The following is a 26,378-nucleotide window of genomic DNA, read 5'->3' as shown; positions in this document are numbered from 1 at the left end:
TATGTGAGCTCGCAGTTGCATTTCTCTTAATGCCACTCTAAGCAGTATCACAAACTCAGTCATCTAAGATAAGCTTTACGTCTCAAAAGTGTTCTAAGAGATGACTGGCAGCTGAGAGAGGTCATCCAGGACACTTTCCAATCTGATAAACAGAAACGGGCTCCCGAAGCACGTGAGGATGTTTGCCAGGGAAGGATGAACCAGATCCTGTCATCTAACTGATGGAAAATCAACAGGATGGAGCTTTGGGTCCTGTTTTCTGCCCTCCCCAAGCCCACAAGAAGGAAAACCCCCCCGCAATTTCACGATGGAAAGTTGTCAGTGTTTTCAATGCAGCGATGCATCTGCCCTAGAAATTTTACTTATGAACTGTAACCCCACTGTAAAGTATTCACAGTTTTCCAAGAAATAGATATTGTTCTCAACTTGAAATACAGTTCCTTAGTTTGACTTGTGGAATATTGCTCTACATTTTCAAATGGACTGTCCTGCTCCATATGTAAGTCACAGTGAAAAAAAGAGGATCATTCCATGTTACACATAGGACTACTGATTTTTCATTTGAAACGGGTATTTTTGAGGAATGCTGATGGTTTTAAAAAAACGCTCTTTGGACAAGATTGGAATTTGAGTATGGACCAGAGAAAACTGCATCTTCCCTGTGGCCGAGTATAGAAAATAAAATCTAATTCCTGGATCAGTAGAGTCTTCATTATCTACCACCAAAATTCATTTTGATTTGACATCATGGATCTTACGATTTTGCTTGTCAAGAGTCCCCATGAACATTACTATTTAGTCTCAGACTTCGATGAGTCTGCTACAGGCACCCGTGATACAAATTCCACTTTCTCAAAAAAGTGAACCTGGGTTTCTCATGTAAGTCCTGGCAACTCCACACACTCCAAAAGTCCCCAAAGCACCATCAGATTAGCTTGAAATATACGACTTCTATGAGGAAAATGCCTTCTTGCCTTTCAAGTCTTTTTGTCTGGATTTTAATGAGATTTTACATGCAGCAGAAATCCCAGACTATTGTATTGCATTTGAACACTTGCTAGATAATAGAAAAATTCCTAATAAGCTGTAAATGGCACAAACCAAACAAAACGTGATACTTCATAGAAAAACTGAAGTTGCAGGGAGGCCTTTATAAAAATCGATACACAACTGTAACACAGTTAAAAACAACACACAGAACACTTTCTAAAGCCACAGAAGGTGCTCCTTAAACACACGATTTATTTACATACTGAGAAGCACATGACACATGCTGTGTGTTTTTGCTTCAAGGCAAAAGCATTAAAATTAAAGTAATTGAGCTATTAATCATTCTGATTTTATATACTGATGCTACAAGACTCAGATTCTATCTTCAGAGGAAGTGGCCACTGATAAGAAATGGAGGAAAAAACAATAGCTTTTCAACCAAAATACCTTCTCTCAGTGACACTGAAGAAAAATGTAAAGTAGATTAATGCTGATGTATCTTTAGCTAGCTTTTCCCATCAATTTTAAGGTTCCTGCCTCCAGTAGTTATAAAAGAGGATATGCAAGATATACATGTTTTAAAGACTTTTCTATAAAATAAGAAGATAGCAATTTTATGTGGAACTCAACCCCTTTCCTCTCCTTACAAACCATGTGGGAAGGAATTTGCTACTTGGTTGTCACATGAGTATCCTGTACCACAGCTTTTAAGAGTCTGACATGAGGATCCTCTATCTGCCTTCCAAATCTAAATGGATATCAGAGACAACCAGTACAGCTGTCTAAACACCTATCAGTAATACTGAACTTTATATTTATCTTTCCAGATATAGCATGGGCTATACGACATAACAGAATACTATTTACAGTACATGGTATGTACAACAACAAGATTCTTATACTTAGAACTTCAATACTTACAGGAAAAAAAAATACCTCGAAAAGAATACATCAATGTAAAACAGACAAACAAAAACCAAACCAACAAACAAACTGTTCTCTTTATACCATTGCAATAGTGTTTAACAACTGTAGAAGATCTTGGAAAGAATAACCAATACTCTTGATATTGCTGCTTATAGAGAAGCAAAATATGTAAACCAGGCAGAACCGCACAGCCCAGGAGATAATTACTCTGTTCAACAACTTACTGTTTTAGGTTGGTTGCCAATGCAAACACCACCATCACCACCACTCCCAAGGCCCTCAAGATTTCTGAGCTTAAACGGCGGATACATCCCTCCAAATAATTTCAAATCATTACAAATCGTTCAAAAATCCTTCTGTGAACTTTGCCATCATATATTTCATCTTACTATTCAGTCAAGCTATGAAATCCTTATTAGTTGTAAGAGATTCCTGCTGAAGGCTGAGGAACAGATTGCTCTTTAAAACAATTTAAAAAAAATATATTCTCTACCCAACAGGAATACAGAGATTACGAAAAACTGAAGTAATTTAAATCTTTTTAAGTTCTAGAGTCTTCAAAATCTCACAGATGCACAGCAGCTAAATAAAACCTTTAGCTCAATGTAGCTTTAAATATTATCACTGCCAGCCTTCCCCCCACACCTTTGCTGGAGGTGCTAGACCTCTCCAAGTCCGCAGAGAGAACATCATTCAGCGCAAAATCCAGCATCTTAGCTCAGATCCGCCTTAACCAGCAGCATAAGCTGGGACAGCAAGAGAGTGAGAGGGGAGAGGAAAATGAGGGAGGTGAAAGGATGATGACAGATGATAATATCTTAAATAACCACAAGGCTTTGACAAATGAGATCTTGTGAATGCTGCTAAGTAGTTACATTTAAATCAACTGGAGCACTCGTATAACAAGCAACTACTGAAATCAGTAAAAGATTACTCAATTTGTCCCTACTTTTTGAAGATTGCTTCATATGGAAATCATTTTATGTGCTTAATCATTTATACTGCAGTTACAGGACCTTTTGTATTGCTGCTGTCCTTCATCTGGATTTTGTACAATGAGAGGCACATAATCTTTTACTGAAGATGTATTCAACTTAAATTGTCTTCATGCTAATAAGTAAGTGTCACTTTTTATTTCACTCCATATATAATATTCTCTCTGCTTTTCAGATAAATAACGCTATGGAATAAAGATTTTCAAATCAGTTTCTTGTCACAATATCTTGGCCTTTTTCCAGAGCTTGTACAGTTAATTCACTCAGCAGTACACACAAACACTGTAATTGCTCTTTTTAGTAAAAATACTGTATATTTATCAACAGATTCTTTTCATTTCTAGTCCTCATGACCCTCTCTCTGTTTCTCTGAGGTTTCTCTGAAATTCTCCACAGCCTTCTCCAGTCTTGACTAATTGAAATAATTGTGTCAGATTTCATTTCATCATTTGTCCACGTCTCTGCATCATTCATGTAACACACAGCAGACAGCTATTAGACTTTTGCCACGCAGAAAATAAATCAGTCAGCTTGTAAGCTATAAGAAGAAACCACGACAAGTTCAGGCAAATCTCGCTGAGGCAATTCACAGCGTTACCTCTCTCAGGTATCGTCCCCTCCCCTTTTGCAGGAGGTTCCTACCCGCACTGTGGAGTTGGCAGAAGGGAACACACACACACATATGCCCCAGCTGCTCCAATACAAAGCCCCAGCTTAAAAACCAGGGCTGTTTGGTTTGCATGAACCCACAGGACTGTGATGTGCAGCAAGCCGAGCTGTGGGCTCACAGCCCTTCTGGCAAACAGCTCCAGGAACGGGAATCTCCAAGGAGAACGGGCAGACAGCTGGGACAAAAGGGAATATTGTAAAACTGCTGAAGCGTTCTTCTTTATGACTGAGTCAAAGACGTTAGGATCATTACTTCGTGACGTAGTTTCTCAGAGAGAGCAGTCTAATTTAAAGCTATCCCGACACTGAAAGGGAAATCTCACCCTTACCCAACACATGGTCCTGCCGAGTCTCTGTACCAACACCAGTGTTCATGCAGCGAGAGTCTCAATGAAGTGATGCAGCTGAAAGCTAGCCATGCAAACAACAACAAAAAACCCTCAAAACAACAAAAATCTTTGTTTTCAGAGGGATCAAGGAATTAACCCAGCCCCCTCAAACATGCCAGTACAGACAGACACCAAGGGCTGAGAGAAGGGAAAGGAAGGCCGGAGGGACTGCATGTTTCAGTATCCTCCACCTTGCATCAGCTTGAGTAGAATATGAAGGATAAGTAGAAAAAAGTGACAGACGTTTGAAGCGTCAAAAGTGAAAACTCAAAGAGAAACACAATTCTTTACCGCTCTATTAAGCAGTATTTGGATAGAGTCCATTAGTCTGTTGTCTCCCCCCCTCCTCCATCTTTTGAAAAAAGTAGTGAACCCTGTTCATGCAGTTAGCAAGCAACACCTTAATATTGTTTTCCTCTACCTATGTTTCCTACAATGACTGAAAATAATTGAGCATATTGTTTGAAAACACATGAAAACTACACAGAATGAAATTTTTAAAAAGGATAATGAAATAAAAACCCATTCATAAGACAAGTATTATAACAAATGTAACATTAATGTGTGTTTTGGACCTTACTTCCACAGTAGGGTAACTAAGCACTGCTACCAGAAGGGGTGGTCCTGCTCTCTTCTTCCAAATCTTGGCTACACGCTCCTGTGACATTTTTTGTGTCACAACCAGCAACTGTGTGGGTACAGGAGGAGATGGTTGAATGAACTGACATGCTGGAAAATCAATCCTCCAATAAAAACCAGAGAAACTTCACAAAGAAATTGTATTTTGCTGGATTGAGTCACTGAACTAATTCATTCTTGACTGAAGAATCACTTGGTCCACTGTAACCGGAAGGGAAAGGAATATGTAGATAGAACTACAGGGGTTATGGACTGACCTATTCAGTAGTAGTCGAATATTACAACTGGTTAACTGTGATATTTTATATATGTATACACATATAGACACACAGCTCCATGCCAAGATTAGCATTTATACACTATGAATTGTGCAATTGTATTTCACAGCGTTTCCTTCTTCCCCTACTCAATCTGATATCACTTGGCAATAAAAGTCTTTCAATTATTTAAGATAACCTAATTCCACACAAAGTCTTCTACTAATCTTTACAAATTGCTCCTACCTAGACAAAAGTTTTCATTCTACCTTCCAATGGACACACTGTTCCAGCAGCACATACTCTAAACGTTAAGTCCCCTGTTGATTACAGCTAAACGTACATGTTTTCATGAAAGAAACAGAAGCCTCTTCCCAGCAAAATCAAAAGCCAAGCAAATCATGTCACCTACACTCTTATAATACACATTTTAAGAAGGAGAACTGCCTAATGCGCCTGGAGTATGTTACAATAACAGAGTTTATAAAATCAGACATTTATGAAGATGATGCAATAGCTTGGTTTTATTTCTCCGTTGGAGTTTTAATAAGTAGTGGGTATATTAATAAGTAGTGAGTATATCTTTAGCATTTTTCTTCTCCTTGTGTACCTACACTGGTTTTTGGTTTGTCTGTTTTTTTAAGAGTAATGATTTCATATGAATTGTGATTTTGGATTTCCACTTAATATCATCAGCAGCTTAACTTCACGCTTTCCCTACAACGGCTTCCTCCCATAGATTCTAGTATAAAGCTGATGTGATTATCAATGAATACTCCATTGTTAGCACATTTTCAAACACTCACAAGCCTCCTATAAGCCTTCCACCCATTTCCATTTCCACTGTTTCTCCAAATAATTTCTTCAGATAACCCGTTTCCAATTTTCCATTTTAGCTCTCTACATAATAATCATCGAGAAAATGTCGTCATTGACAAAGATGACTAATCTCTCCAGAGCTCTTATATATTTCCCTGGGTTTCCTCTTTTGCCGCGTTCCCAAAACTGTCGTCTTTTTCAAGATAAAACTATTCAAGATTACAAACATAGTTTGGCAAAATAGGAAACAATGGTTTTATGTTTAAACCCCGTCATGCTATTCTTCCATCTTTTCCTTGAGACTTTCAGTGTGCTTATGTATTTTCAATAACTTGCTGTATTGTTTCTTTATTAAAGATTTCCCTTCTTCCAAAATAACTATTACTGCCTGCAGACTGATTTTTACATGTGACCACAGGAACAGCCATTTCTAAATAGATTTTAGAAAACAGAAAATCACATATCAATAGATTTTCTTCTATTTTATTTCAGCTCTACTCCTTAGAAGCGCTCTCCAATTTTTTAAGCTAATTTGACAGGCTGCCTAATCCACCTGTTCCTCAGTCTTACAAGATGCATCCCAGAAGGCTTCAAATTGCTTCTCTCAGCAACTGATGCTAAGGTTTTTGCCTGTGAATAACTCAAGAGCAATCTAATTATGATCTTCCCTAAAATGTAGGACATAAGAATTTAATTTCATATCTGGTTACATCCCTTGAAACTTTTGGTTTAAGCACAGCCTATTACAGAGATAGAGAGAATAGCCTAAAAGGCAGTGAAAAGGCAAAGAATAAAGCGTTGAAGATAGATGGATAAAAAAAGAGAGTTGCAATGAGTAAAAGAAATGTGTCTGTGTCAGGCTGACTTAAAACTGGTTCCAAGTAATTGGGAAGGAGGGCACTAAGCCTGGCTTTTCTTGACAAAGCTCAGGAATGAAAGGTTGACCCAAACTGTGAAACAGCACACAAGCAGTTACCAAAAAAAAAAAAAGATTGTTAAGTCTTGACTAAGTCAGTTGCAAAGACATTAAGTAACACAGAAAAGTGATGAATTCTCTATTAATGTATAGTCAACCACTTTTATAAAACACAGATAAGCCCTCAAAACCAAGGGTGTGAGCTGATTAAACATGTAAAAGAACTTGCATGCAACATTATGAAATTATCCAAACCCAAACAAAATACAGAGGAAACAAAACATATGCCTCATTTTTAGCCCATGACAGAATTCACTGGAGTATTTCAACAGAAAGGTCTTCTGGGTGGTCTTTTGTAGTCTAGTGTAGAGGTCAAGCAAACTCACCACTAAATTGCAAAGAGAAAAACACACACGCAATGTGCAGATCTTTAGTTTTTACTTCTGGAGTGCCCAAAATTTGACATTGCCTCTCAGTGGCAATCAAACATTCCTCCAGTTTGGCAAAGTACTGAACTGGATTATATGACAAGTTTGGTACTGACATGCTGTAGAAATTTTGGATCAACAAAACAGTCTGGAGTGGACACTTTGGCAAGAATTCAAAAGATACTCCAATACATTTACTGAGGGGCTGTTCACATCTTGTTAGTTTTCCAAATCAGGAAAGATGGTTCAGGGATAGCTTTATCTTATTCTCTCCTACCAACATACTACAGTGACCATTCCAGCCAGTTCTATGGACATGTACTATTGCATCTGTAAGTAAACTCCCAAGACTTTATTATTGAATAGGGTATGATTCCACTAACAGATTTATTTATTTTTAAACATAAAAAGGTTTAAAGTCGCTTTTTAAATAACCAGGAGATTCCATCAGGTCAAATTTTGAGAAAGTCAAGCTGAAGTCCGCATCATTATATTTTTCATTTGTCCTTACCAGACAGAATCACATCTTACCAGACAGAATCACGTGAAAGAAACTAAAGAGAACTTCTCATCTTTTATTTTATGGAAAGATTAAAAATACCAAAGAGGGGAATTGGGTATCTCATGAGAGATATTTAAACAAGGAAAATTATAATTATTGCTCGGTCAAAATGCAGAGACAGGATTTTCTACTTAAAGCACATAAGTAGTTTTCAAGACAATACTGAGAAGTAATAATTTTCCCAATAGCAAAGTACTTCTAAAGCAGTTTGATTTTTTTTCTGAGAGAAAAACATTCTGTTGATCCTTCGATATTTAAGGATACTTACCAATCTAAGAATGAAGATAATAAAATCTATATTTACTATAATAAATAAAAACACCCTGCTTGATATTAAAAACATGCGAAGTTGAATGAGTAGGAGAATTTCTTTTCTTCCAAGGGTGAAATACACTTCAGTACATCTAAGATAAACCACTAAAAAATACATAGACCTCGGCATGTAATTCTGACTCTTACTGTGAGCAGAAACAGCCTGGTCAATGTGAGCACTCCAGAGACAATCACCAGTTAACTGCAGCATAAAATTCATAAGCCTTTGACCCTGGATAAAGCCTCCAGGATGAAATATTTAAGTGGAATTGTTTATGGTATTTAACTACACACCAGTGCCTTTTTCTCCATAAATGTCTGGGGATTTTTTTTTCCCAGCTGGGCCAGCACTGATCCATTTGAGTTGTTTTGCAGAACAAGAAAACATAGGAGAAACCCACAGACATTAAAAACCTACCCCAGTATAATTTGGAAAGCAACATTTTACAAGGACAAAACATATAAAGGAAAAAAGAAAACATTCTTAAATCAAGCTGCTAAAATCATACTTAGCATTCTAAATACATGGTCTTTTTCTCTGAGCCTTATATGGCTCAGAAAATGCCAAGTTTCTAAAAATTACCATTTTTGTCTGTTTCAGAGTCACTTCGGAATCTCCTTTTGAGTACTTTGGCCTGATTGTTAAGGCGACTTTCTGTTTCCAAGATGACAATCGCAAATGTGTGAATAACTATATCTAAATATAAACATTCATCTTACCACTATAAAATAAACCAGAAAATTTATATTACTAGAAGAGTTTTCTACATACCAATACACCATTTTCACATGTCCAAGTGCTTGGGTTGGATTCAAGTCTACTGACGCAAACTATAAACTTCTCTGGAAACACACGTAGGTCTACCAAAAAAAAATTGAAAAGAAGATAACAAAATGTATATGCATGTTCAAAACTAGAGATGATGACATATAGATGTTATTTTGGTAAAGAACATTTATTTTTCAAATCGCACACTTCATACGCTCTACTAGTTTCTTACCTATCTTCAATATCCCACCTCTCCTTCTGTTTTGCTTTCTTAAACGATTCCAAAAAATCAATATGTCAGTGTAAATTTAGTTCCCAAGAGGACGGTCATGGCTGCAAATTAGTCCACCTGCACCCTTGCACAAATAAACCAGACAGAACCAACAGACAAACCACTTAATGACGATTTCTTTTGTGCTATTCTGGTGATGAGCCTTTTCATCAGAAAAGCTGTAAATTATGTTTGCAAAACAGCACATCATATTCAGTCAGGACTTGGAATAAAAACTCAGCATAAGGCTACATGTTTCAAACTCTGACTACAGCAGGTTTTGAAGTCATTAAACAAATTGGTTAACTACTACTGGATTACATATTTTACTCAAGATCACATGCTTTGTTATGAACACAACGAAGTTTCTATTTACAAAGCATTAAAAATTGAAGGGTTCTCAGATTAGACTAGACCAGGCAAAGCTTTATTCTCTACCTAGCAATGCCATGAAATGAGCTTAACTAGATATTTTGTTATTTTACATATCAGATTATTTCCAGATTACTACCTTCATATTTTCAGCTCAGATTTTTTTTTTGCTGTTGGTTTTTGTTCTGGTTCGGTTTTATACAAAGTATTTCTATTTTTTAAAGTACGTTATACTTCAAAAAGGAGCCATAACACCCTATTTTCAGGGACAAGAAGACTAGCCATGCAGAAAAAAACCAGACACTACCAGGCACTGCTCCTTCACCACCAACAGATCTCTGGGAGGATGTGACAAATCCCTCTGAGCTGTGACTTTTCTGGTGTCATTACAATGAAAGATGGGCACATATTACCTTGCATTTGCCATTGGTTGACAAAGCATACAGAGACCTCAGATGCATCTGTATTTGTACAACAGCTTGTTAAGCTACTAGAACTTGATAATGAATACGAGCCATTCTTAATGTTTGCAGAAACATCAACTCTGTTAGCAAAACTGTGTCCAGGGAAGTATTCACACTATGCCTTATGTCCAGACTATTATTGCACTGCTTGTATCCTCAGGACCTGCAAAGCCAACCTCCAAGGTCTAGTACAACAGCTTTCCAACTGCGAGCAGTCTATGGACAACCTTCCGAACAGGCTACAAAAGAAAAGCTGGACAACTATTGCAAGGACTGCATTTGTTGTGTGGGGTTCTAAATAACAGCCTCTTACGTAAGTTCACTTCAGATATTGAGCATCACTACTTAAAGTATGAAAAAATCATCTTCTATTAGGCTCAACATCCGTTTTTTTGGTGTGATATACTAGGTGTATCTTACAGAAAAGAAACATTGGCGCCAAATTATTTATTCTTTTAGGATATGTGCTTATTTTGCTATTTATTGGGAGCAAAACCCAGCAAAATGAAGTTCCTTTCTTGTCAGGAACTTCATGTGGAAGCCAAGTTTTGAGTGCAGCATCAGAGCCTCTCTTTTTGGCAGCACTAGTAGGGCAAGTTCATTCTAGTTAGACATTTCTATTGTTACATTTTGTAACAATCTCTCTTGCTGGCTAACCAAATGAAAATATCTTCAGGTATTCATTGACGCTTTAAAAAGTTATAATTTAATACACAAAAACCAACGTTGAAATACCAATGCAGACACTCTGCTATTCTATTCTAACTATTCTTCCAGGAGAAGAATAGTTAGCACTCCATTCTCTTCAACAAATACTGACGACTAGTTGGAATTTCAAGATATATTTAAATATTTAAGAATATAATGAATTCTCATAAAAATAAAAAAATCTTGAATACTTGAATGGATATTTTTAAATATTTTTCAGGGTACCTAATTGATTTCTTTTTCTTTTTTTTTTTTTTTTTTTTTGAATACCAAAAGCTCAACACAAAGGGCAGTCATCATCTTTATTGCTGTTGGCAGGACAGGATTGATATCACTTCCTTACAGAGCTCCTTGGCTTGAGAAAACATGAAAAAAAAGATCTGGTCCAATGACATCACCTGTGTAAAGGTTTTATAGCGCTGAGGAGAATGAAAGCCTTTTCCTGCATACACTTGTACTGTACAGTTGATGTCATATGACACTCGAGCAATAATGAAGTGATTCATACTGTAACCTCGAGTTGATTCACCCTGCAGAGACTCAGTAAAATGCTGAGTCTCACCATACTTACAGAATTCGGTGTAGTTTAGCTGATTACCCCATGCAAAGGCATATACCAATCTAAAATTCAATTTAAAAAAATCCATCATATGGATTAAGTAGAGCAAAATCTTACAAAGTATTACTTTATGTTCCTGTTTGTTTTCTTCCAGAAATGCAAAATCGTAAGTAACAGTATAAGAAAGTGATTTCTTACCACGATAATGCTTCCCTACAGCACAACGGAGATTAATCCATCTCTTCATAAAGTAGGCAGTAATGTGAAAACCGTTGGCTGCAACATAAAACAAAGGGATAATAGTAAGTGTAAGGGTATCTTGGGCATTCTAGTCTCCAGGTGTTGCACATCTGCAAAGACAGGATCGAGAGAAAGCAGCAGCTCAAGAATACATAAGAAAATATAACTTTAAAGGGATATTTTGGAAAAGATACTAATTTTTTGAGATTTCAGTATGAGCAGTATCTGAAAGGGGAAAATTCTAAACAAATCACTAGACACCAAGTTCTAGTACCAACCACAGAAATAAATTAAAATCAATTAATTGATCAGAGACGTCATCTGCTTAACAGCTTCGTGTCACGGTCAGTAGTTCAATAGGCTACAGTCCTATTCGCTACGATGTTTTCATACATATTCTACAAGAAAAATACAAATGGCTGTTAACTGCCTCCTAAAAAACAGTGACATAGTCAAAGTTGATAGAAAAAAAAAATGCTGGCTATAAAAAAACCCAAAACATAAAACAAAACAACAACCAAATAAACATGGAAGGTATTATCTGAAATTCAATTGAATTAAGTGAGAAATGCAAATGTTTAAACTCCTCGACCTGTAACACACACAGAGGCTTCTTCAGGTTCTATTCTTGAGAAGGACAGCAATCCTTGTGCACCAGGAGCATAAGAAAAGTATAGAAAAGGTTATATGACAGCAAAGAGCCACGGCTAAGGAAATCAGCTTTTCCTTTTGTTCTACTCAAATTCCCAAATGACCTGAGTACATCAGTTAGGACTTGATTCATAAAGGTATTTAGCAACCCAGTTCCCACTGAATGGAGAGCAGTTCACATCAGTGACTCCTCCTCCATAGTTTCTCTGTACACCTCACCAAAACGCACATGCAAAAGAGGGTATTTCCCCTCACTCTGATGGGTTTTGCAAGACTTCAATTACTGCTGCTTCCAAGACAAGTCAGATACTTGAGGTGCAATTACCACAGAAAAGTTAGAACATTAAGTGCTACTGCTGTTCTTCTAATCTAACCATTTAGAAAGAAGGAAAGCTTTAATTAAAAAAGAAGTAAGGAAAAGTTTGTTCCAGTCTCAGCCTCTACTGAGCAAGCGCCAAGGCATGACTTATTTCTAAGAATAAGCCCCCAAATGCACGTTCTCTCCTGCAGAGTCCACAACTCTCCTATTTGTATATGATCTCCTGGAGTTCACCAGCATGTGCCGTTCAGTATCACCTCTCATCAAGAACTATAGTTATTGATCGCAATCAATCCCTTTGAAATTTATCAGCCATCTTTTTTCTTTCCCCTCGGGAAGATACCTAAAATTTGACTTCCCTTTAGAGATCGAGTCAAGATGCGACAAGTTGAACCTTCCCTTAAAAATGATGAGCGCTAGGGAAAAAATCTGGATGTAATCCACCGGCTTTATTAAACGCATATTTACGAGCACAATTAAAGAAAATTACTTTTAGCTATTTCCAGTTTGGCATCCACAATTCTTCAGCAGTTAGTAGTGTTAGCCAAATCAAGGAATTTGTATATAAATAAATTATTAGTGTGATAATTAGTGTGACCTCTGTAACGCTAAAAAAAGTAACATTGATAAAAGTACAACTTTACAAACAAATCTTCAAATAGACAGTCAATATTTAGAGTCTTTCCACCTCCATTTGTCTGGGCTATTCCAAATAGCTTTTTTTTGAGAACTTAAAATACAAAAGTGTGAATCTTTCGCTTTTCAGAGTAAAGCGCAATATTTAATTCCTGAAATTCTTTTATGCATTAGTGACATGTACATCTGATTCTCTTTGTGGCTATCCTGGTATTCTCTGAGATGTTAAGCGCTTCATCATATTTGATTGACTAATCGCCTGAACAAAGTCTCAAATTGCTCTTCAAGGCCCTGGATTCAGCTAGCAACTGTTCTCTGGAAGGGAACACCTACCTCACGTCTAACAAAATAGGTAATTCAGTAAGAGATCAGAACACCTTGACACTATTCCTGCAGTGTCAGCTCAAGTCTGAAAGTATCACAGAACCTTCACAGGGAGTTGCACTTGAGCTAAAAAGCTCAGCCCAGAGGGACTAACACTAGAAAATAATTTTAATTTCCATGACTATTTACTACTTGACTTTGCGGAAAAAGCCTGAACTGATGATTTACTGTTACTTATTGCTAACTGTGAGAAAATGTTAAGATATGTTACATTCAAGATACCTGTATTTTCAAAGTATCACAGGGTTTTGAAACCCTCTTGTATGTAACATCTGACCTAATCCATAGTCAGCTGGAGTTTGCAAAACTTCCCTAGTTTTAAAGTTTCCAGAGTTACAGCAGAACTCTAAAAAACGGTTATATCCTCTTTCTGCTTCCTTCAAGAAAGATATAATATCCAATTAACCATTCTGCTTTATGAAATAAGACATTAAAATAAGTCCCACAAGAAAATGTTCTTATCTGACACAGTTACTCAGTATGAGTCTAAGTCTGTTCTCAATTCCAGACCTGTCCACCATCACTGCTGTTCATATATTAGCATATGCTAATGTTGGCTTTGGGCAAACTGTGGATTATGCTCCAGAGAATGTGGTCAGTGTACACTCAGCAAGGAGCAAAAGCTGCTGTTGATGATGTCTGGAAGGACAGACCAAGTGATAAAGCACATCATAGAAATTTTAACCTTCAGCTGCACACACTGTTCTGCAGTCAGTAATACAGAGAGAAATGTCACTGATCTTAGGCTCAGCAAACCCACTTGGCTCAATCTTCCATTTCCTCTTCATCATGCAAGGTAGACAAAGCTCTGTTCGTAGATTACCAACACAGAAGCAGAAATCAAACTGGTGATGATTTTGAGTTTTGTTTTTCTTATTTCAAAACTGCGCACCTAAATCATCAGATCCAAGTTCCAAAAACAAAAAAGAAGCAAAACAAACAGAAACCTGAAATTCAAAATGTGACAGAATAAAAGTGGTTGTAGAAAAAACACAGTTCGGTTTTCAGTTTCAGCTGAACTCGCGCCAGTGCGTGTTGCCTTTTAATGGAATGGTAATTTGCCTGCTTGTTATATTTCATAGTCCCACACCACCGAGAAGCTTTAGCCACTGACTCTCTACTGTGAAACCACCCAGCACCGCTCATTTTCGGAAGCAGTCGGAGCCAAGCGGACTGGTGATTCCACACGGGTGCCAAGCAGAGGCTGTGGCACCGCGCGGAGCAGCGGGAAGCCGTCTCTCCCACGGCTGTTCCGCACCGTTCTGCCAGAGCATGGGAAAACGCCTCCGAGCTGCCGGGTTATCGGGAGCAGCCTGGCAGGTGTTCACTGCCCCGCGCGATCCAGCACCTGCTCTGCGAATAAATTCAGTTGAGTCTCCTTCAAAGCCGCAGTGCAAGCCTAAGAAGGCCAAGTGCCCCCCAGCGCTTCCATATGTCACATGTACCTGTTTCTCATCGCACCGTATCTTTAAACCATCTTTAAAAAAAAACCAAAAAAAACCAACAAAACATCTATTTTTCTTCCCAGCCCAGATGTTTCACATTCCTGACAGGTTGTTCTGGATTAGGACTGTCTCTGTGTTTGGAAAGTAACAACAAAGTAAATTATTGCAACATGCAGATATTACAAAAATAAGAGGATTAATATCTTATGCTACAATGGGAAAGTAAATGCATAAGTGCATTACACCTTCTGAAATACTATATTGTACATTTAAAAATCTCCACTAATTATTCCACATAGATTAAGCTATACTAGTAATAATGTTTACAGTATATGGAGCTTTTCATCTTCAAAGTACTCTACAGACATATTATTACACTGCTTTTTAGCCATCATGTCTTCACTTAAAATTATTCATCACCAAACCCAAACTCCTGATTGTTTGTAAACAAAACAAAACAAGAAAAGGAACCTTTTATTCTAAACCTACTGTTAACTGTGCAGCTTTCCTTCCCCCAAACAAATGTACCTGTTCATTTCTTCCACAGCAGGTCACCATTTCTAACTTAGAAGAGATTCAAAATCAAATGTTGGGATGTAAATTTAAGGTAAAGTCTAGGATAGACCAGGCACAACAGATGCAAGTTGACCAGCAGAGACAAAACCAGATTATTGATTTTTTTCTCCTTCCTCCTTCATAATTTCATCAGTATTAGTGCTATTCTTTTACCTGCTAAATCTTCTGAACACAGGCCAGCTGCCTTCATAAATAGGTGAGAGATTTGTCCCATCAAGGATGTGGGGATAAGATTTTGCTCCTGTCAGGGAACAGAGTCCCTGACTGGAAAAAGACATTAACCTTTAAAAGAATCTGATCAAGACAGGATGAAATATGCCCAGCAGAATCCTCTCTGCTCTCAGAACTCTAATAGCTGGAAGTGGCACATTGTCTAAAACCTTCAGGATATGAGAAATAACAGTGAAATTGGACTGAGCCATTGTATATAATACAAAAACAAGGTTGTAGGGCTCTCCTCTAGCAGAAGTGCAGAATTCACTCCAAAATCAGAACTATACTGTCCAAACTGGATCCAGGATAAGGCATTTCTTAGCCTGCTTGTCATGGGTACTCTGGAAGAAAAAACTGAGATGAAAAGCATGTACGAGACCATCTGGCTGGAAGATGAGAAATGCACCTGATACAGGTCCTGCGAACACAGCACCTCTGAAGGAGAAAAAGCATTGGCCCCCCACTAACACTCAGGATGAAGAGGGACAGGTGGATCCAGTCCTGGAAAAACAGGTCTTAAGATACAGTCTCTCAACAGCCATCCATAATGTATAAGCAATCATAGCTAGCAGCACCTGCTAAGGCATTCAAGCAGATAAACATAAAGCAATTTATTTGATGGTCAGTGTACAATTACCACAGACAACAGTTTACTAATAGCAAACAAGATTTGATTTCACCCTTTCGTAGACCTCATACTCAATGACCATATTATTAATTGCATGTGATGGGCTTTAACACATGAACTGCAAGCTATTCATGAATCCTCACTGTTCGGAACACATAAACTGGATTCCAGAGGAAATCACGTGCCTGGACTTCTTAAACCACTGGAATGAGCCTGACAACTGAGAGAAAGGCTAAGAAAGGCACCAGTTGCTACCAGCCAGAAGCCAGAGAGAGCTGGAAAACAAACTCTGTGGTAAACTCTGTCTGACAAGTCAGCAGCAGAGGAGAATCTAAAGTCTCTTCGAAGCAGCTTTTTACATTTCCATTTGCACATCAAGCTGAGCATCTCTCCCAAGCTGGCCAGACCAGGGTTGTATCCAAACGGAGCAATGTCACTTACTTACACCACTGAATTCCTCAGTTTCTGCCTAAAATGGAACACAGACACTGTGATGGTGACAAGTTTGACTTTCAGGGCACGAGGGAATCCAGTCACCTTTAAAGCACATGACTCTTCCAAAAAAAAGAAAATATGTCCTTTCAGCCTCTGTGTTTTTTTCCTTGAGAACGTCGTCCATGAGCTTCACAAAAACTTTTGATGCCGTGGAATACTTGAAAGGGAGGATTTTGTATTTTAAATGTCAGGAACCTCTACAAAGCAAAGTCTCTTCTAGCACAAAAATCCAACCAAAATGTAGAAATGAGCCTTTCAGAACTTAACAGACATGACGGGTTCCTCTTACTGTTCATTAGAACAAGATGAGTGTGGGTGCCAATACTACAATGTTGAAAGACTTTCAAATAAAGCAAATCAGACCCTTCACAGATCTTCAGGCTCTATTCTTTTTTTTCTCTGGTAATAGGAAATAAATTCTGCAAAACTTCTTCCCCGAGAGGAACGGTGTTTAACCCTATAGCTCCCATAGCTGACAAGACTTTCATCTTCTACCAGTAACCATGTCTCTAGGCAAGCATCACTAAAAATATGAGGAATATATTGCACCACATGGCTACAAAACCTAAGGATTTGGTGAAAAAAGCCTGACAGACTGCAGCTGAAGACATGATGGGAGACAACGAGAAGGAAAGAAAAGTTACTAGCAGGTACCTTCAGCAGAACTTTAAAATGATGGTATGAATGTGAAAAGGTCCTTTCTTCAAAGCTGATCCTGATATATGGCAGCAATAAATGTTCTTGTATCTCTTTTTTTTGAGGAATCCTGTTAGAAAAGCCCAGTGGGGCTAAGAGGTAGACGTTGGTGGTCATGACTCCTCTTTTCTTCTACCCTGTCATCTAGAGGACACTTCAAAAGAAAGTGAGTTCTAATAGACACGTGTGGACTTGAACCAGCACGTGTTTCATTCTGCTGTCTGAATAAAGTCAGTTGTGCCAGAGGTTTGCGGGTTTTTGTCATTTTACACAACACACTCTCGTTGGCTTTATAATAACTCAGAACAAAAGGAAATTCTGGAGCTTAGCAAATAGGTGGAAAGTCATCACAATGCAGCCTAGTCTATTTTCTCTTTTCAAATGCTGGCAAATAGATGGTAATTAAGTCCGCTGCCTGAAAGGCTCTATTTCCAAATAAGTCTCAATCTGTTTCTGCTCTCACAAACTCTGATGCAAATCAAAAAGACCAAGAACAACCCATAAGCGTGATCATCCGATCAGCGCCGCTCAGGTCTGGCAGTGAAGCAGGTGCTGGTTGTGGCGCAAAGAGCTGAAGACCCAACGCAAACGCGTTTGTAACGAACTGCTCATTTTAGCTTACTCAATAATGCACCTGAATTACTCAGCTCAGTATCTGGTACTTTCTGGCATCAATGTAACAGATGTTAAGTGGAGGGAAAAAAAAAGGCACACAGAACATGCTGTTTCTCAATATTAAATAATACATTTAAGGTCTTTAACACAAATATATGGAAGACCGAACACCATGAGCCTGTCTGGTGCCATGGGAAGACAACAGAAAAGGACAGACAGGCATTGCCCAGATCCTCTAACTCACATGCATGCCCACAAAATATAAAACTAAGTATCTTAATTAAAACAATAAGAGAAAGATACTCTGTAAACAAATACAAGGCTGTCACCTTTGATCCTCTCTAAGGCGAACTTTGTCATTTAAAGAATTTTGTTCCCCATGGGTTTGTACAGTGAATATTTCAAAGGCAGAATGTTTCTCTCTGAATAAATGTAATTTCCTCTGCATTAGAGTATCTCTTACCAGTCTGAAGCTGATGGAATACACCAAGCCCTGTTACTATACCCACAATGCATATTTAAGCTTGCACTGGACATTTTTCCTACTTTGCAATCAAAAGCCTGTATTATTTGCTGCACTACTACATTTTTATTTACTTCTGTATGTTTTTGATAAATTAAGGCCCAGGTGGCTTTGTTGGTGTAGATTGGTTATGGCCACCTGTGCCTTTGAGTCAATGGAAATACTCAGTGTGTAATAAACACAACGCATCTAGAACCTTCAGCAGTGAATCAAATGCACATAACTCACTGAATTACTTACACAAAGAAAGTGCACACAATTTTTCTCAGGAATTGGCTTTCTGGATAGATTTCTGTAAAGCCTTATGAAAATTTTCCAAATATAAATAAACCCACAAAAATGTTTGCAATTTAAAAGCTCTATTTTCTCCCTACCTTTGTCATATGATAATGAAACTTAAGAACAAAAGACCACAATGGAATTTTGTGTAATACGGTAACATGGAATGTTTAAAAGAAATTCCTGTTCATATTTAACCATGAAATTACACCCACGATTACTTCTAGTTATAATGAAAATAGAATGGACATCAATGTTCAACACACATCTATAATGATATTTTTCCTTAAACTGTAATGACAATTTTCTTTTTCTTGGGCTTGGTGATAGTTTGGGGACTTTTGTATTGAGACTTTTAGGGAATGCAAGGGTTAAAGGTGCGGAAAACAGATTTTCTCACAGTTTAAAGAGAGCAAAACAACACATTTAGGAAGCCAGACAGCTAAAAGGTCAAAACATTACACTTCCAGGTCAAACTTCTGGTTGCAATTAAGTAAATTCCTCTAAACATTTTGAGGGAAATCATATTTCTTTTAGGTTTTATTTCAAATCCCTATTCTTTCTCGCTTACATTGTAAGCAAAACAATATTGCTCTCTTTAGAAACAGTTAATAAAGATGACTTACTTCTCTTTTTTTTAAAGGAACCTGACATTGCATCTCTAAATAAAAATCAAATCCTTATTTTTTAATCTCATTTAATATACAATTGAACTCATTAACAAAAAAAAAAAAAGGCAAAAGCAGCTATAAAACATAGTTAATTAAAAAAATATATATACAGTGTTTTCCCCTTAGAAATAATCTTTCCCTTTTCATTATCTGTATTTTCACAGTAGGGTTTGGTTTGGGTTTTTTACTAAATCAAGCTATTTTTCCCCTCTCATGCAGTTATACAAAACCCCTCTAACCTACGATGCTGACAATGGTCCTGATGCAAACATTTACGTGCTTGCTAAAAAATACTATCTATGTTACCAGGTAATGTATGCAATCCTACATACACAAGCTGAAAAATGAAAACCTAAAGGCGTATTCATACTACGCTAAAAATTGAGCCGAGCACAAAAAGATATGACCAGATTGAGACATTATTTGCAAATGCTTTGCCTCTGCAGAATGCATGTATGATATTGAACTGCCCTCACCAGAAGAGGATGAACCTGGTTCTTTATCTGTAGCTTATTGCATGCAGTGCAGACTTGGAGCTGCCCCACACGCATATTTGTGAAGGTCAGACAGCTGAGGGAGGTCGGGTCTGTCGTAGTGACCAAATAATTTTGTCTCTGGTATTTTAGACATTCCAACACAAGGAATCTGAGCATTAAATGCAGACCACAGAGTCTATAAAATGCTTCTAGCGGAAATCCTATTTGCCACGTTCACAACGGATGGGAGGAGATCATTTAAAGTCTTCAGAAAAATTCAACTGAAACAGCGAGCACTTAAAAAAAACAGATCCAAGGAAGCTGTACACTGATATCCCATCCCCTGCATTCCTGTTCCAGGTGACCACAGAAGCTTTAAAAGACTATGCAGAGCACATAAGAGAAAGTACCTGCAAGAGGAACAGACGTTGTCAAAAAGAACCAGGCAGTCAAATAAAAAACCGTAAGTGATTAGGGACAGATTTTTAAAACCACTCCACGTGGATTCCAAACCTGCTGAATTCCCCTTTGGGATAACCACAGAATCACAGAATGTTAGGGATTGGAAGGGACCTCTAAAGATCATCCAGTCCAATCCCCCTGCTGGAGCAGGAACACCCCGATGAGGCTTCAGGAACACTCAGATGAGGCTAAGAGCTCTTTCAAAAGTAGCTGGATGTTGCCTGGCCTAGAGGAGAATCACTATCATATTCTCCAATGAATATCAAATCAGAAATTAAAGGTGGGGTTCATCTTTCCTAACTTGCAACATCTGTATCAAACTAGTATCCTAAACTTCATTTTTAACTGAGAGAGATTAATTGCCTATTCACTTCTAGACAGCTTTTATAAACTGAAAAAGGAGACATAATTCCACTTGGTAAATACACGATCAATGGATACTGATTTTTTGCCTAACTATATAATGGAAACTCCAAGGATAAACTTCAATTTGCGTAAATATGTGTCTTTGCATAAACCCAAGTACTAACAGCAAAATTACTATGCAGATCTACTCGGATGCTATAGAAAGACCTTTATGCTTGTGTAGGTATACTAGATAGTAGCTGTCAACACTTTTGCATACAAACACACTTTTTTTTTTTGCAAACACACATACCTAAGAGTAATTGTAATTTTTAATTTATTTTCACAAAATATTTAAACAAGAGACAAAAAGATGAGATGGAAGAGAAAGAAACAGAATTAATTAAGGCAGATATTAATTAAAGGTTAGAGGTCAAGGCTGTTTGCAAAACCAATGCCAAATTCTTTCTTTTCACAAAAATACACCAAATCAAACAACTCTCATGTTGCTTTAAATAAATTATATTTCTTTCCAATACAATACTAACTATATATAACACTTTATTAAGGGTGCTATTTCATTTCCTATCTAAGAGCATAAATAACTTCGCATGGGAGCTGCAACTAGGGAAGAAGTAAAAACTAAGGAGAGTGCGTTCAACCCACGTGTGTTGCAGCTGCAAACGTGCCATGTAAGACAGGGCTCAAGTGCTAAAGTCTCTGCAAATCTCAGTGTAGTAATAGGAAGACAAAGGTAGATTATTCTGTCTAGAAAGTACAGTTCTCTGACAATCTTTTAAATGCACCAACTCTATTGGATATGTTATACTAATGAGTTTTCCGTTTACAGTGCAGGCTTTTTGCAGAAAAGTACCGTGATAAGAAAGATCACACTGGATATGATCAAAGGTTCATAGAGTTAAACGCGTTGCTTGTAAAAGTTGTTATAAATGGCTACAAGGGGAAACTAAATACAAGAGCACAGCGTGTAATGGTTATTTCCCCAATACTCTCAGCTCAGTCCTTCATTGAACCAAAGGAGATTCGTTGAGTTCTGTCCCCTCCTGGATCACCCTCCCATGTTCTTGTGGACTCAACGTAAGTTTTTTATCTTTTAGTGAAGAGTTCCACAGGGCTGCTAACTACCATAGCACTTCCAACACCTTCATTCGATGCTCTCTTGTTCTTAACCTGGAAGAGAAGAAATGATTTTGTAGATCTGTGTTGCCTTCTCCCTAATTTGTGCGTTTTCCAGGCTGAAAAGTCCTACTGTGCTTAACTGTTCCTTGCGTTTTGTATGTTCCCTGTATTTGATTTCCTCATCTTGGATCATCTTTGTTGCCCTTTTTGGAGTTTTACCTGATTCTATTGAATTATAAACTAAGGTAAGAAAAAAAAAAAGATCACTAAAGAGAAAATGCCCAAACAGTGATAAGTCTGGAGGTTTTTTTCTTGTCAAATATCCTCTACCCCACGAAAAGAACAAAAAAGAAATTTCAGACATATAACATCAATCTTCAAGAAGAAAAATGTTTTGGTAGGAAAAAAAAAAGGCCATTATTCCCCATTAGTTGACTGTAAAAAAATGGGGGAAAAAAAGGAATCTAAAGCAAATACGGGAAATATTGAGTACACGATACCAATCAAAACATTTTTCATAAGTTATTGCATAAGTTCCTGCATACTTCAGGGATCTATGGGGCTCTGTTGTCACACAGATTAATCTAAGTTTAAAGTTCACCAAAAATCTGCAGGCCACAAATCATAAATGAGCCTGGTAGTGTAAAGAAGACGCGATATAATTCTTTTGAGACAGAAATTACAATATGCAACTCTAAACATCAAAGTTCATTTAAAAGGCTTCTGTCCTCCCCAGTCTCCTCTGGTAGTTTATCTGCTAGAGTTTATTTTCCCTCCAGTTGCACCCATGCAATTTTTGTGGAGTTACTCTCTAAGCAAGATAGGTAAAATAATTCTAGGTAAAACCAAACAAATCACTGTTGCACAGCAGAGGAGTAAGAATTTACAGCTGGGGGGGTGGGAATAAATCAGTTTGGCTGCTACTGCATTTTAATGCTGAATATACCCTACGAATGTCTTGCACATAGCACGTTCTACAATATCAGTGAACACTTCTAAAGCAGAACAGGGCAGTCTGAGAAGGCTGTTTTCCTTAAAAACACCATAATGTTCAAATGGAAGCAAATGTGTAATAATTTGGAATATTTATTATCATGATTTATTGTATATTTTTGGTGTGCTTACAGAAGCCAAGCAAATAATTTCATAAGTAGAACAGAAAAGTATTTTCTTATGAAACTGCATCTCATGCATTTTTCTATATTAAATAAGATGTGAACTTTGACTCCAGATCTTTGTAAGGCTGAACTATTCATAACAGCGCTTGTACTTCCTCCAATTTCTAATTTTAAAAGTTTATCGGAACTTAGTCTGAAAATGTAGTTTCTGAGACTTCTACCTGTCCATAAGGTTCAAACACATTCGCAAAAAGCAACTGGGGGAAAAGATGGATGGCGAGATGCACCCAGACAAAACATGACCACAATAAGCCCCGCTTCCTAAGAAAACTAGGTTAAAACCACTAAAAATACACAATCCCAGAGAAAGCAGATAAAAATCAAGCTGGGAGCTCTCTGTGCCATGTGACAGCATGCTCTCTAACTATTTGCACTGTAGAAGAGATTGTACAACAAAAAGCTCTGAAATCAGAGCAAAAATGTTCCATCCTCAAGCCAAGAAAAACAGCAAGGATGCTGGGGAAGGAATGAGAAGAGGTCTGAAAATTACTTGTAGGATAAACCTAGTTAACTTTTTCGTCCCTCCTTTACAAGATACCTTCTTCATTCCTTCCATTTCTAACATGGACATTTCTTTCAGCTATATTTTCTTTCCTTTTTCTTTCCTCTATGCCCATGTAAACTTGGCCATTTTCCTTAATTTTCTACAGTCCTTCCTTGGTTATTCTCCTGCATTTACTATCTTCACTCAAGTCCTCTTGTTACTTAATTCTCAGCTATTAATCCAAACCAGCCATCTCCTGTGGAACATGAAAAACCAGGCTCTGCTTTTCACATACGTCTACAGTGAGTGAGCGTTACGACACACCGAGATGCTTGACATCATCACCAAAAATAAGTATTTGATATTGAGTAGCGCAAGTGGTGCAAAGTGAAAACATACAGTGCATAAAAACATAAGTACTGACTTTAAAAATCATACATTTGTAAAGTGAAGTAAAGATTTTTGTTTAATGAATGAGAGAAATCCATTAATACGTGGGTTTGTTATTGGGTGACTTGCATTCATTGAACTTCAAATAATGCAAGTGAACCATACCTGATCAATACCCTCCTTGCTTGATTTTGGCCATGAAAATCAGATGCAGGGAAAATGAAATATTTGAAATTCTACCCAATTTCAATTTTCTCTTAAAACAATAAACCAACCAAAAAAGTCAAACCAACATCAAATACATTTGGACATTAATTAAACACAGGAAATGGAGAGTTTATACCAAAGCTTATATCCAAAGACTAAATTAAAGCTTACTTTGGCAAATTGTTCATACTGGTCATCTGGGAGGGGTGGGGAAATTGTTCAGACAGAAGGAAGAATAGGAAGAACTTGCTTGTCTTGGCTACTTTCTGCCATTTTTCCATTCTTTCTTTCTTTCTTCTCCTGTATGTAACACCCCCAGATTTCCTAATGAGATGGTATGCGACCCACCACACGCTGCTGGGTGGGTGTAACTTAAATGAAAAAGAAATGTAAATTAACAAGTAACATGCATGGATATTTTGAATATATGCCACAAAACTGAAAGGTGGTATTAAATAATACAAACCATAATATAACATTAATACTAAAAAGAAATTGTGATAGGTGAAAATTTTCTCTTCAAAAATAGTTATGGCAGCCAGTTTAACAAGAGTCTTCTCTGCTCAACAGATCAAGGCAGCAGGACGAGATTTGCTCATCAAAGTACGGTAGCGTGGCTTCTATTTCTGAAGAAAATCCTAATATGACATGCTTTGATATTAGAGGCACTCTAAAATCTTGCTAATACTGGTCTAACAATTCTGATTCTAATAGTTTTTGAATACATTTTGCAATGTGGAGAGGAAACTCATGTTGGCCCTTCAAATACGGGTGGAGTGCTGACTTGGGATACTTGAAGTAGTAAATAACCAGCTAATAAGCATCTTAATATTCCTTCTAGAGATACACTCTTCCTTGCAATAGTGGGGGTTTTACAGCAGTGAAACTCTAGACAGAGACTTGCATAACTTTGAGCAAAAGAAACCACACAGAGTCTGAAGAGCTCGAAACTTGGAATAACCTCCAAATGCAACAATAGCTGCAAGCTTAAACATTTCAGCAGCAGCACCTACAGCACATATATGCAGTTACCCACGTACCAAACCCGCGCACTTCTTGGTGTACTCCAAAACACTGCCGGCCAAACACTGGCCAGCTATCTTGCACTTCATCTGTTTATGATAAAAAACACAAAAACATATCATTGTACTGTGCAAACAGAATCTGTGAGGGGAAATATGGGAGGTTTTGGAGCCATTTGAGTGATGAAAACTGCTTAAGACTATTAGCCACGTGGCTCACCTAAAAGGGTCCCAGTTGCTCTGCCGAACACCCACCTATTCTGCTATTTCCTTCTCAGGTAAGAACAGACCTGCACCTAACTTGAATAAACTTGATTCTTGGCCGTGAACAAAGCACTCCTTTCTTACAAATTACAGCCCTGAGCAAGGCAGGCTGAAAGAAAAGGAAAGAGGTGGATTTGGAAATGAAGTTCTACATGAATGTTCATTATCACAGATTGTTTTCTTCCTTTATTTCTTTCGTGTTAATTAATGACAGCGAGATTAACCGCAGAGAACTGATAGAACAGTAATTCTGCCTCATCTGAAGTAAATATCCTTTAATCTAAAACTGTTACAGATATTCCTGATGACCTCCTCAAATGTATATCTAAGTTTTTCATTTTCAGGAAATAAGGGGAAGAGTGAAGCAGGAGATCAGTTCACAACGGTGGGCAACGTACCAGTATCCTTACTGAAAACTTGGTGATATAAAAGAAAATAAGCCTCTAAAATCTCAAGAACACCCTCACATTAGCGTTGCATCTGTCTACATCCTTAAAAACAACTATGATATCTGGCAGTGTTATCTTACAAAATCATTGATTTTGAAAACCAAATTTTTAGTGAGGCAGAAAATTTTAAAAAATAAATAACAAAAACCACCACTCGGTAAAAGAAAACACATAAAAAGCTCAACAAATCTCAGAAATTCTGATCCCACCCTCCGTAGTATCTCTCTGCTTTCACATTAAAATAAAGTCTATTTGTCACCTCAAAACCAGAAAAGTACAGAGATCTGAAAGCTCATGTATATTATAAACATTAATACTATTTTAAAGGGATAAACTGTAGTTATAACTTGCAAGGAAGAAAAGGGTTTGAAAAGCCTTCAGTGTCCTGAAGCACTTTTTACTCATGCGGTATTATGTTTTTGCGGGCGGAAAAAGCCCCTCCTGTCATGCCATTGCAATCTGGTTCCCATATATGCCTAAAATTTTGCAATAAGAAGCCAACTGCGCAGTATTTAACCTGTGCTTTCTTTACTAAAATTACTCA

The 26,378-nt window shown here is 37.5% G+C and overlaps 1 protein-coding gene across 2 annotated transcripts in view; it reads right to left on the bottom strand.

The window, feature by feature from the left end:
- Positions 1-26,378, bottom strand: part of SLX4IP (SLX4 interacting protein) — a 76,946-nt gene that overhangs the window by 9,898 nt on the left and 40,670 nt on the right. For both annotated transcript variants that reach the window (XM_065834749.2, XM_065834750.2), the window contains exons 6-7: positions 11,245-11,322; positions 8,676-8,764 (exon numbers count right to left, since the gene is read on the bottom strand). In XM_065834749.2, the coding sequence (XP_065690821.1) occupies positions 8,676-8,764; positions 11,245-11,322 (167 nt within the window). The remainder of the gene's footprint in view (positions 1-8,675; positions 8,765-11,244; positions 11,323-26,378) is intronic.

This window comes from Patagioenas fasciata, chromosome 3 (genome assembly GCF_037038585.1).
Source record: "Patagioenas fasciata isolate bPatFas1 chromosome 3, bPatFas1.hap1, whole genome shotgun sequence".
Lineage (NCBI taxonomy): Eukaryota > Metazoa > Chordata > Aves > Columbiformes > Columbidae > Patagioenas > Patagioenas fasciata.
This window is presented reverse-complemented; position numbering and strand designations above follow the sequence as displayed.